A 13,274-nucleotide genomic window follows, 5' to 3' on the forward strand; every position below is an offset into this window, starting at 1 on the left:
ACAGAACAAACTCCAGGGCCTAGGCCAGGTTAGCTCTACTTCCACCTGCTTTCCTTCTGATAAACTTACCCTTTTAACCTCAAGCCCTCCTATTCCCTAATTTTTACCGCCTCTTCCAGGATCCCAGCTTAAGGCAAATCCTGCCATCCTAAACTCCAGTTTTAGATGCTTGCTGGAAGGAGGAGACCCCCCTCGTCCACCAGACCCTATCCATTGCACCCCCGCCACCTCCGCTAGCAACGAGGGGAATCAAACAGGCTGACCGCCAGCAACCAGGGGAGGGAGCGGGCGGTGTCACCGCTGCGCCGCAGGGTGGGGCATCCCCCTCCCCACACAACCCGGCTCTAGTCAGGCCAGTGGGAGGAGCTGTCGTCCCCCCACCTTCACCCCCCCCACCCCACCCCCCGCAGACCGCAGGCCTATAAAGCCTCCCCGCATCTGTCTGCAGCTCCTTCCCGCCCCGGCCTAGCTCTGCAAGCACTGAATGCCATCCTCTGCCACCATGAGTCACCACCCGTCGGGCCTCCGGTCCAGCATCAGCTCCACCTCGTACCGCCGGACCTTTGGGCCGCCGCCCTCACTATCCCCGGGGGCTTTCTCCTATTCCTCTAGCTCTCGCTTCTCCAGCAGCCGCCTGCTGGGCTCGGCATCCCCGGGCTCCTCGGTGCGGCTGGGCAGCTTCCGTGCCCCTCGGGCGGGAGCCCTGCGCTTGCCCTCGGAGCGCCTCGACTTCTCCATGGCCGAGGCCCTCAACCAGGAGTTCCTGGCCACTCGCAGCAACGAGAAGCAAGAGCTCCAGGAGCTCAATGACCGCTTCGCCAACTTCATCGAGAAGGTACGCTTCCTAGAGCAGCAGAACGCGGCTCTGCGCGGGGAGTTGAGCCAGGCCCGGGGCCAGGAGCCGGCGCGTGCGGACCAGCTGTGCCAGCAGGAGCTGCGCGAGCTGCGGCGCGAACTAGAGCTGTTGGGCCGGGAGCGCGACCGGGTGCAGGTGGAGCGCGACGGGCTGGCGGAGGACCTGGCCGCGCTCAAGCAGAGGTCAGAGGGCAGGGCTGGGGCTGGGCTGGGGCTGGGCCGGGGCAGGGCCGGGGCAGGGCCGGGGCAAGGTTGGGGCTGGGCCAGGGCTGGGCCGGGGCCTAGCGAGGCGCTTGCTCCTCCCTCTCTTTCCTGCAGTCCAAGGGCGTGGCCCACGCTAGTCTGTAGCATCCTCGCCCCGGACTGAAAGGCGCCCTCTCAACACTTTGTTCTGAGTGGGGGGAGCATTAAAGGACCCCCTTCTCTCTTTACAGCCGTTAGACAGGTGGACTGAATCCTCCTTAGATCCTGGACAGCACCTACAGTAGATAGATGTGTGTGTGTGTGTGTGTGTGTGTGTGTGCGCGCGCGCGTGTGTGTGTGTGCGCGCGCGCGCGCGCGCGCCGGGCATCGGTGATCTGAGGTGAGGACTGGGAGATGGCCCCGCAGCTCAGTCTCTTTCCATTATGCTTATCAGGTTGGAGGAAGAAACCCGCAAGCGGGAGGATGCGGAGCACAACCTCGTGCTCTTCCGGAAGGTGAGTAGGGGCCACGTCCAGATAGATGGGAATTCCTCCTCTCCGTCTGCACCCCCGGCCTGTGTCGCCAGGGTGGCTTCGATGGGCTAGGGCAGGCAGACCCGGAAGGCTTGCGTCTTCCTCCTCCTGACCAGCCCTCCTTTCTCTTGAAACCCCTTTCACACCTCACAAAGGACGTGGACGACGCCACCCTGTCCCGCCTGGAACTAGAACGCAAGATTGAGTCTCTGATGGATGAGATTGAGTTCCTCAAGAAGCTACATGAAGAGGTGAGTGGTCGGGCCGTCAGGGGAGGCTTGGGAGCGGCCTCCCAGGGGCTGCAGAGACAGTGGTGATGGAAAGATTCGCTGGGTAGTCTCAACAACCGGTACCCGCGCTACAAGTGGTTCGACTCCCACCCCTGCGCCGCCTGTTGGCGGGTGGGGTAGCTACACCAGGAACCTGACCAGCGGGTTAACAGTAGCCAGGGTCTCCAAGTCCGAGCTCTGCACTTCCTAGCATCCCCTTCCGCTCATGCAAATGTCCACTCTCCAACACACGCACACTTTTTTTTGAGACCGTGTCTCAGAGCCCAGACTGGCCATGAACCTACGATTTTCCTGTCTCAGCCTCTCCAATGCTGGGATTACAGACGTTGCGCCCCTAAGCACAAACCGAGAGGCCCTCGTGGGAATGGCTCGGTAGGCTCATCCTCCACCTTTCCCCGCTGTAGGAGCTGCGAGACCTACAAGTGAGCGTGGAGAGTCAGCAGGTGCAGCAAGTGGAGGTGGAGGCCACCGTGAAGCCGGAGCTGACCGCGGCGCTGAGGGACATCCGTGCGCAGTACGAGACCATCGCGGCGAAGAATCTGCAGGAGGCAGAGGAATGGTACAAGTCTAAAGTACGAGCGCCCGGGACCGCTTGGGAGGCTCCGGGAGGGGGAGGCGCTGGAGTGGGCCGAGTCACAGCCGGGATCATCTGCCACTCTGTAGTACGCTGACCTGTCTGACGCCGCCAACCGGAACCACGAGGCCCTGCGCCAGGCCAAGCAGGAGATGAACGAGTCTCGACGGCAGATCCAGAGTCTCACATGCGAGGTGGACGGACTGCGCGGCACGGTGAGCGCTAAGCCGAGCGCCTGGGCGGGTGGGCAGACGATGAAGGGCTCTCCGACTGGCCCCCTCTTCTTCCCCTACCCCAGAACGAGGCGCTGCTCAGACAGCTGCGGGAGCTGGAAGAGCAGTTCGCCCTGGAGTCGGGAGGGTACCAAGCGGGCGCTGCACGGCTGGAGGAAGAGCTCCGGCAGCTCAAGGAGGAGATGGCGCGGCACCTGCGGGAGTACCAGGAGCTCCTCAATGTCAAGATGGCCCTGGACATCGAGATCGCCACCTACAGGAAGCTATTGGAAGGCGAGGAGAGCAGGTGAGGGGCGTGGCAGCTGGGACCAGCCAAGGGGATGGTTGGCATTTGGTACCTAGGTAGGGAATGGCCCAGCTGACAAGTGGCTTCTCCGGCAGGATCTCGGTGCCAGTCCATTCCTTCGCCTCCTTAAGTTTGAAGACAACTACTGGTAAGTCCTCCACGACTGGCTTCCAGCCTTCTCCACTTTCACCCTAATTGGGCTCTTCTTGCTCTGGCTGTGCTCAGGGGACCAAGCTCTGGCCATGTAGGTTCCTGGCCCTCAGAGACTGGTATGGAAGGCTGCAAAGAGAGCATCCCAAAACTCTCCCCTTCCTCCCTCTGTCTGCTTTCTCCAGTTCCTGAAATGGAGCCTACCCAAGATAGCCATAGCCGGAAGATGGTTCTGATCAGAACTATTGAGACCCGGGATGGGGAGGTGAGACAAATGTCCCAGCCCAGGACCCTACCATTTCTAATGATTCTGACCCCCAACCTGGCCACTGATCTTAGGGTATGGAGGGTGCATGGTTCTTGGAAGAAGGACATCAGACAAAGAAGATGGGTAAATAAGCTGTAGCTTCAGCAAGCTGTGCCAGCCTGGGGACAACACCATGGTCCCAGGGAGGGTGGTGCTGAACTGTGCCTTTGTATGCCTTCACCCCAGCAGGTGGTGACAGAGTCCCAGAAGGAGCAACTTAGTGAATCGGACAAGTCTTCCACTCACAGTTACTGAGCCCCTCATGCTCAGTACAATCCTGGACCTAAGTCTACTCAAAGTCAAATCCTAGCACTCCCCAGTCCTCAGCCAACCCGGTCCTTTGCATGTGTCATGAGTCTTTCCCAGCAAAGCCTCCACAGGCCAGCAGTAACAGGGCCTCTCCCAATCCTGACATACAGATGTTTTCCTTTCCTTGTCCTTATAAGAGGCAGATGACCCCCAGGACAAGAAGTCTGTTCAAGAATGATCCCATGATCAATAAGGTGGGCCAAAATGTGCGTTCCGCTTTGAGTTAAATAAAACTACTACTGAGAGAAACCTCTCGCTGCATTTGTCTGGGTTCATTTCTTCTCTGATTCCCATTTTCTTGACACCTGTAACTCCAGTAGGCACTGCTGGGTTTTCTCAAATTTCTGTTCCTTCTCAACTTTTGTTTGCTTTTTGAAACAGGGTCTCAGTATATGGCCCTGGTTGGCCTGGAATTTGCTACATACACCAGGCTGGCCTCCATTTCACAGAGATGCACTTGCCTCTGCCTCTGGGGTTAAAGGCATGAGCTACCACACCCATCTTAACTTTTTTTTATAACAGTCTTTCTATGTAGCCCAGGGCTAGGGGAGCAAGCCAGTAAGCAGAGTTTCTCCATGGCCTGTGCTCTAGTTCCTGCCTCTAGGTTCCTGCCCTGAGTTCCTACCTTGGATTCCCTGATGAACTGTGACCCAGAACTTGTAAGACAAAAATAAACCCTTTCCTCCCCAAGTTGGTATTGGTCAGAGTATTTTGTCACAGCAATAGAGAAACAAATTAGGATACTGAGGCTGACCCAGAAATCGCCATGTAGCCTATTCTCAAACTTGTGACAATTCTCCAATCTCATTCTCCTCAGTGCTAGAATTATAGACATGAGCCACCATGACCACTCCTCAACTTCTATCACCTGAATGTACTGAACATCCATTTGCCTGCCCTTAGGATATTGCAAGTTAACATGTCCTCACCTCCCTCTCCAGCTGCAGTCCCTCTAGATTCACCATGCCTAAAGAAGACACTGGAATTTCTCTTCTCAATTGGAATCCATCTTACACACTTTTTTGCTATTTTTTAGACAGGGTCTCATGTAGCCCAGGATGGCCTGAACTCACTATATAGTTGCTGTGTGATACTGTTCCTGGAGAGATGTGAACAAACATCTACTCATCTCATATAGGAAACAGATGACAGACCAAAGTAATAGCACCAAAGTCCAACTTGGTGAACCAATGACTTTATTGAGGTTACTTAAAGTATGGGTAGGGGCTATTAATAAGGAGCGTGGATAACTCAAATGAAGCTGCATCACCAAAAGCCCACCCCAGCACAGTGACAACCCATGAAAGCTGTAACCTGAGCTCTCTACACAACTCACAGGCATCTTGACAGGTCAAGGAGTCTCCTCTCCTCCACAGTCCTTTTGCTTATATAACCTTAGAGAGGGAGGGTTCTTCTAAATCTGGTAAATTTCAGGGACTTCCTGAGACTTGTGAGTTGTTCACTTCCTGAGCCTTTACAATTTTTCAAAATTATTTTTATTTTATGTTTATGAGTGTTTTGCCTGCATGCATGTAAGTGCACACATGTCTGAAATGTCTGCATAGGCCAGAAGAGGGTGTTGGATCCCCTGGAACTGGAGTGACCGATGATTGTTAGCCATTACGTGGGTGCTGGGACCAAGCCCAGGTCCTCTGCAAGAGCAGCCAGTGCTCTTAACCCTTGGGCCATCTCTCCAACCCCTACTTTCTGAGTCTTAAGGAGCCTCCCTTTAGAACTTCCTGAGTCTTAACAAGTTTCCCTCATTTCAATTTACACAACACTTCACCTCTTCTTCCAGCTCTTACATTCTTTCCACCCTCTCTTCTGTGATGTTTCCTGAGCTTTGGAGGGAGTGATATAAATGTTTATCTAAGGCTAAATTGGGTAACTATGCCATTGCAACAGTCATTTGTTCTGAGGAACATCACTGGTGGTTATGCATCTCTGCAGTACACATCCTATTGCAAAATAGAAGTTTCTGTCTGTGGCTGATTCAGGCTGACAGCAGCAATGATCTATGAATTGGAAAAATGTTTAGAAGAGGCTAGGTGTGGTAGTGTACTTGGGAGGCAGAGGCAAGTGGATCTCTGTGATTTCAAGGTCATCCTGCCTGGTCTACATAGTGAGTTCCAGGCCAGCTGGAGCTGCAGGGAGACCCTGTCTCCAAAAGACCGAAAAAAAAAAGAAAAAAGAAAAGTTTTAGATAGAGAGGTACAAGTACAGCACATCTATTTAACAAAATAATATCTTCCCCTTTGGGGCCTATAACCTCCTCAGTCATGGGCTTTTGTCCTGGCTTACAGGACCAGGCAAGAATTTCCTCCTATGGAGTGGGCTTTAAATCCAATTACATAGCAGTTGGCTGCACCCAAACAGCTTATGCCACTATTGTACCTGCAGTCACATCTTGCTTGGCACTTTGATAATATAGCACATAGCGTTCACAGCTGAATAGGACTGTTGGTGACAATGCTCCAACAGCATGCACGGTGCCTTCCAGAATTAGAAAAAACATCCAGCAGGGAGGAAGCTTCCAGTGCAGTCCCAGTCTGATTTCTCTATGCTTTTTAATCAACCTCTTCAGCAACAGGGTTTTATGGTTTAGTTCTGGCATGCAGCCAACAAACAGTGGCAACAACCTTATCATTTTGAGGGCCTTTGTGAACTCCTTGGCCAGCAGTTCATAAGGAGGTAACCCACATCTAACACCAGGATTTTTACTTAACAATCTTATGGGTTTTGGGAGTGTCTTCCCTCAGCCATGTAGGATAACCTTTTAAAATTGTTTGCTATTGTTTTTTACTGGTTTTATAGCTGCTCATACAAATCTCAAAAGATGCTCAAGGGTTAGAGTATTTTGTAACAAAAACTTCTTATAGAGAGTGAGCAGGATCTCTAAAGGGCCATGATCATCTATTCCAAGTAAACACCAATTGGGCCTGAATAGCTAAAAAACAGTAGCAACATCCAATAGAGTATGAAAAGTCTTAGCACTTTTTTTTTTTTGGTCTTTTTGAGACAGGGTCTCCCTGTAGGCCCAGCTGGCCTGGATTCGCTATGGAGACCGGGCTGGCCTCGAACTCACAGAGATCCCCCTGCCTCTGCCTCCCGAGTGCTGGGATTAAAGGCATGCACCACCACGCCCAGCTAGTCTTAGCACTTTTATCAAGTCTTTCATCAAAAGACCAATATTGGGTACAGGGGCATGAATGGGAGACACTATTCACCTAGCCTTCCATCATCTAGACATTTTTCTTGCGACATCTAGCCTTCTCATCCTAGGGTAGTTATTGCTATAGGGATGCTGTGCATCTCTTTACCTCTGATGGTACAGCAGGACCAGCCAATGCTACTTGGTTTGGCTTAGGTCCAGAGGCTGCACTCCGTCCTGTCATGCCTGCTACTGGAGCTGGCTCCCTTGCTCTGAAAGGCTCTGACCCAGCACTGTGGCCCTTGCCTTTCCATCACCTACACCTGGCTGCTGAAAGGCTCTGGCCTAGGTGAACATTCTCTATCCTAAATATACTTCACAACACATACTCTGAGAAGATAATTCCCCATCCCTAGGACAGGTTCACTCTTCTTGTATGAATCATTGCTCAGGCTTTAAAGCCTTCCAGAAGCTTACTAGCACAGCATTGGATTTTCTGTTGATTTTTCCTCATACAGAAACTTTGGTCTGTTTTTCTCTTCTTTCACCCCCTCTAGGTTGCTTGGGCGTGGTGGCACCAGCCTCTAATCCCAGGCACAGGCAGGCAGATCTCTGTGAGTTCAAGACAAGCCTGGTCTACATAGTGAGTTCTAAGCCAGCTGGGGCTACAGGGAGACTCTGTCTCAAAAAGACCAAAAACAAACAAACAAACAAACAAACAAACAAAACCCCAACAATCATGTCTCACCATGGGGTCAGGAAAGCCAGTACAGACCCCACAGTTCATATCATTCCTGAGGTCCCTGCTTAATCAATCTCCATATAAAAACAAACAAAAAACACCCTTGTAAACACAGTTCCATCAGACCCAGTGAGCCAGCATCAAACACTGTCTCTCTTATGCCTAATTCTGTCCTTCCTCTATTACCTTCCAATCCCTGGTATTCAGAGATGGTGAAAACAAATGTCCCTAATGGTTCCCATGAGCTGGTCCGCCCGAGATGGATTTCCCTCATATTTCCTCGGGCTATGTAGCTTTCTCAGCAATGGATGAGTAGTTCCATTACTCAGTTTCTCCACTTTCACAGTTCCAATTGATCCCATTCTCCCCATATCCCACAGCCTCATGAACCAGTCCATGAGAGGCTCTTTAATCGCTTGTTTAAAAGTCTTGCCAACTCAAACAGTTGAGAGACATCACACTCCCTGACGATCATGGTCTCTGTGTGTGTCAGGTCCCCAACATCATGGATTTTCCCTTTTTCTTTATTAAAGGCAGGACTTGAGGGGTACGTTTTATCATCGTCACCTTGTTATCTTCTTCATTATCTAGCTCTTCCCAAGGCAAGTCAAGGCCTCTATTTTTTCCTTCCTCTACGTCCATTTCCGTTCCAAGTCAGAAACTAACGTAGATAGAGGCTGCTAGCCATCGCATGACCTTTTACTATTATAACGTCTCCCTGAAACAAGTACGTTCTTTCTGGGAAGAAAGTCGGGCCACACAACATCATGCTTCAAATTCTGCCTCATTCGTGTCACTTTGAGGGATTGTAATACATTTTTTAATCATCAGCTGTTTGGGGGGCATTCCCACACTTATGAGGTAGACCCCACTCTTCAATGAGGCACGCCACTTTCAAGTACAGTGAAATGGCAAAACTGACTCCATTTTATTCTAGCTGACATTTGCTTACCCTGCTTTTCTACCCAGGTATTTCCCCTGCTCTTACTATCTGCAGCCAGGCAGAACATCCCATGGAGGTTGCACCTGCATTTCAGGGGATACGTTATTTCTACAATACTGCAAAACTTGTTTTTTGTCTTTGTTTTTGTCTTTTGTCTTTTTGAAGCAGGGTCTCCCTGTAGCCCCAGCTGTCCTGGAACTCACTATGTAGACCAGACTGGCCTTGAACTCACAGAGATCTGCCTGCCTCTGCCTCCCAAGTGCTGGAACTAAAGGCGTGCGCCACCACACCCGGCTAAGGAACTCTTAATTTGACCATCACTATGTGGTGTTCCTCTGTACCTTTTGCTTGCTATTACAAGGCCACCCTGGAACACACACACCGACATTTCATTCTAAGACAGCTCAGACTTGGCAGCATGTGTTATCATCCATCTCAGAGAGCACATACCACTATAGCAAGGAGGCACACCATCCCATACCATCTAAGGAAAGCTAGTCATATTTGGATTTTCCCTCAGGATGCTCCACCCTCACCCAGATCAGCCTCAGTTGCATGTCTCAGCACTGCAGGGGCCATGTGATCACTCTTTCCCAATTCATCATCGGTCCCTGTTCAGGTGCCAGTTGTGTTGTGTGACACTGTTCCTGGGGAGACATGAGTAAACATCTACTCACCCCAGATAGGAAACTAACAACAGCCGGGCATGATGGCTCTCTGCTTTAATCCCAGCACTCATGAGGCAGAGGCAGGAAGATCTCTGTGAGTTCGAGGCCAGTCTGGTTTCCATAGCAAACCCAGGCCTACTGTGGCTACAGGGAGACCGTGTCTCAAAAAGAAACTAACAATAGACCCAAGTAGTCCAAGTGGTGATACTAACTAAATCCAACGTGGTGAACCAAAGAGTAGGAACCTGGACAACTCAGCACAGATGACAACTTACAAAAGGTGAAGCCCTGGAACTCTTGGCACAGGGATTCTAACAGGCCAGAGTCTCCCTTCCTCAGCTTTCCTTATTGCTTATAAAATCTTAGGGAGGAAAAAAAAATCTTACGGAGGGAGGGAGAGTCCTTCTGAATCTGACATGTTCCAGGGACTTCCTGAGACTTGTGAGTTGTTTACTTCCTGAGTCTTAATGTTTTATTTATTATTTTTATTTTTTATGTGTATGACTGTATTGCCTGCATGTAAGTAAGTACACTGGTGCCTTCCAATGCTTGTGGAGGTCAGAAGAGGGTGTTGGATCCCCTGTAACCAGAGTTACAGATGGTTGTTAGCCGCCATGTGGGTGCTGGGATAGAATCCAGGTACTCTGCATAAGCAAAAAGTGCTCTTAATGTTTGAGTCACCAGCCCCCCGAGTCTTTTTTTTTTTAAGGTTTACTTATTATTTATTTATTTATTTTTATTTTTATTTTTTTGAGACAGAGTGCCCCTATAGTCCCAGCTAGTCTGGAACTTACTGTGTAGATCAGACTGGCCTCAATTGCACAGAAATTCAACTACCACTGCCTCCTCAGTCCTGGGATTAAAGGCATGCACCACCATGCCAAGCTATTTTGTTTTTTGAGACAGGGTTTAACCACGTAGCCCCAGCTAGCCTAGAACTCACTGTGTAGAAAAAGTTGGCCTCAGACACACAGAGGTCTTCCAGCCTCTGCCTCCCAAGTGCTAAGATCAAAGGCATGTGTCACCATGCCTAGCCTCAGCTTTTTCTAAAAATATTTGTTTTTTATTTGTTTATGTGTGTGCACTGCACATGTGCACATGCATGTGGGTGCCTGAAGAGGACAGAAAAGTGTGTTGGATCCCCCTGGAGCTGAAGTTAAGAACAGTTGGTGAGCTGCCAGATATGGGTGTTGGGAACTGAACTGGGTCCTCTGGAAGGTCAGCAAGAGCTCTTAATCCCTGAACCATCCATCTCTCTAGCCCTACTTCCTGAGTCTTAAGGCGTCTCCTTTTAGAATGTCCTGAGTCTTCATAATCACCCTTGTTTGAATTTGGAGGAAATTGCTACAGAATGATAGCAGAAGCTGACCTTGAACTCCTGATCCTTCTGCCTCCACTTCTCACGTGCCGGGATTTACAGGCATGTGCTACTTACTACATCTTTCCTTTCTTCCCTTCAACTTGATTGCATCTTTTTATTTGAGACTGGGGCTGGAGAGATGGCTCAGCAGTTAAGATCACTGGTTGTTCTTGCAGAAGACTTGGGTTTGAATCCCAGCACCCATATGGCAGCTAACAATTGTCCATAACTCCAGTTCCAGGGGATCCAACACCCTCTTCTGTCCTCTGAGGGGACTTCATGACACAGGTGCACTTACACACATGTAGACTATACACACACATAAAATTAAAATAATCAAATTTTTTTAAAAATTTGAGATAGGCCAGGTGTGGTGATGTAGACCTTTAATCCCAGTATTTGGTGAGCTGGGTGAGCAGAAGCAGGTGGATCTCTGTGAGTTCAAGGTCAGCCTGGTCTACATAGTGAGTTCTAGGACAGCTGGGGCTACAGGGAGACTCTTTCTCAAAAAGAAAAATAACAAAAAATAAAATAAAATTTGAGGCAGGATCTCTGTAGTATAGGCTGTCCTCAAACTCATGGCAATCCTCCTGCCTCAGCAAAATCAAGTGTTGGGTCTTTTTCTCACCCCCCCCCACCGGTTGTGCAGCTAGAGCTAGAACTCAAGTTCTCACACTTGCTTGGTAAGAGCTCTACCGCTGAGCCACATACCTAGTTGCTGCTTGCTTCTTTTTTATTTGCTTATCTTTTAGAACAGGATTTTACTGTGTACCCCAGGCTGGCCTGGAACTTACAGTGATTTTCTTACCTCAGTCCCCGAGTCCTGGGATTATAGACATGAGCCACGATGTCCATCTTTTTAAAAATATTTTGTTATTTTTATTTTACATGTATGAGTGTATTGCTGGCCTGTGTGTAAGTGCACCCACCAATGTTGTACAATGCCCTTGGAGGTCAGAAGAGGGCATTGGATCCCCTGGAACTGGAGTTACACATGGTTGTTAGCTGCCATGTGGGTGTTGAGAATCAAACCTAGGTCCTCTTCAAGAGCAGTCAGTGCTCTTAACTGCTCTCTCTCTAGACCTTGTGTCCAGGTTTTGTTTTTTTTTAAATTTTTTATGTGAATGAATGTCTTGCCTGCATGTATGTAAGTACACCACATGCATGCAATATCCATAGAGATCAGAAGAGGGTATCAGATCCCCTGGAACTGGAGTTACACATGGTTAGCTGCATTATGGGTGCTGGTTCTCTGCAAGAGCAGTCAGTGCCCTTAACTGCTGAGCCATCTCTCCAGCCTCCCACACCTGTTTCTGAGCTCTTAAATCTGTTTCTCCCCTTCCTCCCCACCCTAGTCCAGGTCACCATCATTTCTTGCCTGGATTACATTAGTTACACTATCAATGGCTTCCTTCCCTGGATTTGCAGACTATTCAAATCTGCTCAGTACACTTGGGTGGAGAATCAGATCCATCACTGCCTCCCTATACTGCTTGAAATATGTTTCCAGATTGTCCTCCAGTTCCATTCCATCCTTCAAGCGAAAGCCCACACGTGGACTTCATTCAATCATGGTGCTAGGTTCAGGAAACTAGCCAGAGTGTGTAATCCATGGTGGTGAGGTAGACAAATGAGCGGAAAATGCCAGGCTCCTGCTGAGGTGGAAAAACAGAAATGAAGCAACCTGAGGAAGAGCCCTAGCCAGCCTAGCAATGTGGGGAGGACTTTCTAAAGGAGTGATATCATGGGAGCCCTAGAGAATGCACAATAGTCTGGTGAATCTGCCCTGGAGAATGTGAGAAAGCACAGGAAGCATCAGGTGAATCAGAGAGGAGGGGAACTTTCTAGGAAAAGAGCCCAGCAAGGCTGTGCAGGTTAAGCGCTGAAAGCAGACTAAAAAGAAAGGACGGTCCCAGAATGGAAGAATGAAACAAAAGACTGGTCCCGAGAATGCCACGGGCCATATTAGTGCATTCAGTTTATTCTAAGGAAAAGGGGAAGAGACTTACTGCTTTTAATAGGAAGACAAATATTCCAATCTCCATTTTGTGGCTTTCTTGGTTTTGGGTTTTTGGGGGGGTTGTTGATTTGTTTTTTGCTTTGTTTTTTTTTTTTTTTTTTCACTTCATTTGTTGAGACAGTTTCTCCCTATAGCCCCAGGTAGCCGGGAACTTTCTATGTAGACCAAGCTGGTCCCAATCTCATAGAGACCCAGCTACCTCTGCCTCCTGAGTGCTGAGATTAAAGGCGTGTGCTACCACATCCAGCCTCCAATTTACATTTTTATCTTATTTCATATTATGGGATTTTTGTTTGAGTCAGAGTCTCCCTATCCTAGGATAGCTTCAACTTTGCTATGTAGCTGAGGATCACCTTGAACTCCTGGCCCTCAGACCTCTACCTTCTGAGAGATGGGATTACACACCTGTTTTATGCCATCTCTCCAGTCCCTCATTCTTTTTTTATTTTTATTTTATGTGTATGAGTGTATTACCTGCATGTATATAAGTGCACCCATGTCATGCAACACCTGAGGAGGACCAAAGAAGATATCAGACTCCCCCCAGAACTGGAGTTATAGACGGCTGTTAGCCACCATGTGTGTGCTAGGAATCGAACCCAGGTCTTCTGCAAGAGCAGTCAGTGCTCTTAACTGCTGATCCATCTCTCCAGACCCTCAAAGTCATTAT

General features: G+C 49.4%; 1 protein-coding gene across 3 annotated transcripts; it reads left to right on the forward strand.

Moving 5' to 3' along the window:
• Positions 1 to 436: 436 nt before the first annotated feature.
• Prph (peripherin) lies at positions 437 to 3,990 on the forward strand. 3 transcript variants are annotated; one of them, XM_029570642.1, is made up of 9 exons: positions 437 to 1,038; positions 1,493 to 1,553; positions 1,727 to 1,822; positions 2,266 to 2,433; positions 2,525 to 2,650; positions 2,734 to 2,954; positions 3,050 to 3,102; positions 3,290 to 3,369; positions 3,601 to 3,990. In XM_029570642.1, exons 1-9 carry the CDS (start codon positions 485 to 487, stop codon positions 3,664 to 3,666), a joined length of 1,425 nt encoding a protein of 474 aa, XP_029426502.1. In that variant the 5' UTR covers positions 437 to 484; the 3' UTR covers positions 3,667 to 3,990. The 3 variants fall into 3 exon arrangements, with proteins under 3 accessions (XP_029426502.1, XP_008845769.1, XP_017657262.1); XM_008847547.3 differs by having other exon boundaries at positions 3,598 to 3,989; XM_017801773.2 differs by lacking the exon at positions 3,290 to 3,369 and having other exon boundaries at positions 3,598 to 3,990.
• The last annotated feature ends 9,284 nt before the right edge of the window (positions 3,991 to 13,274 follow it).

This window comes from Nannospalax galili, unplaced genomic scaffold, assembly GCF_000622305.1.
Source record: "Nannospalax galili isolate Female #2095 unplaced genomic scaffold, S.galili_v1.0 scaffold1143, whole genome shotgun sequence".
NCBI classification, from domain to species: domain Eukaryota; kingdom Metazoa; phylum Chordata; class Mammalia; order Rodentia; family Spalacidae; genus Nannospalax; species Nannospalax galili.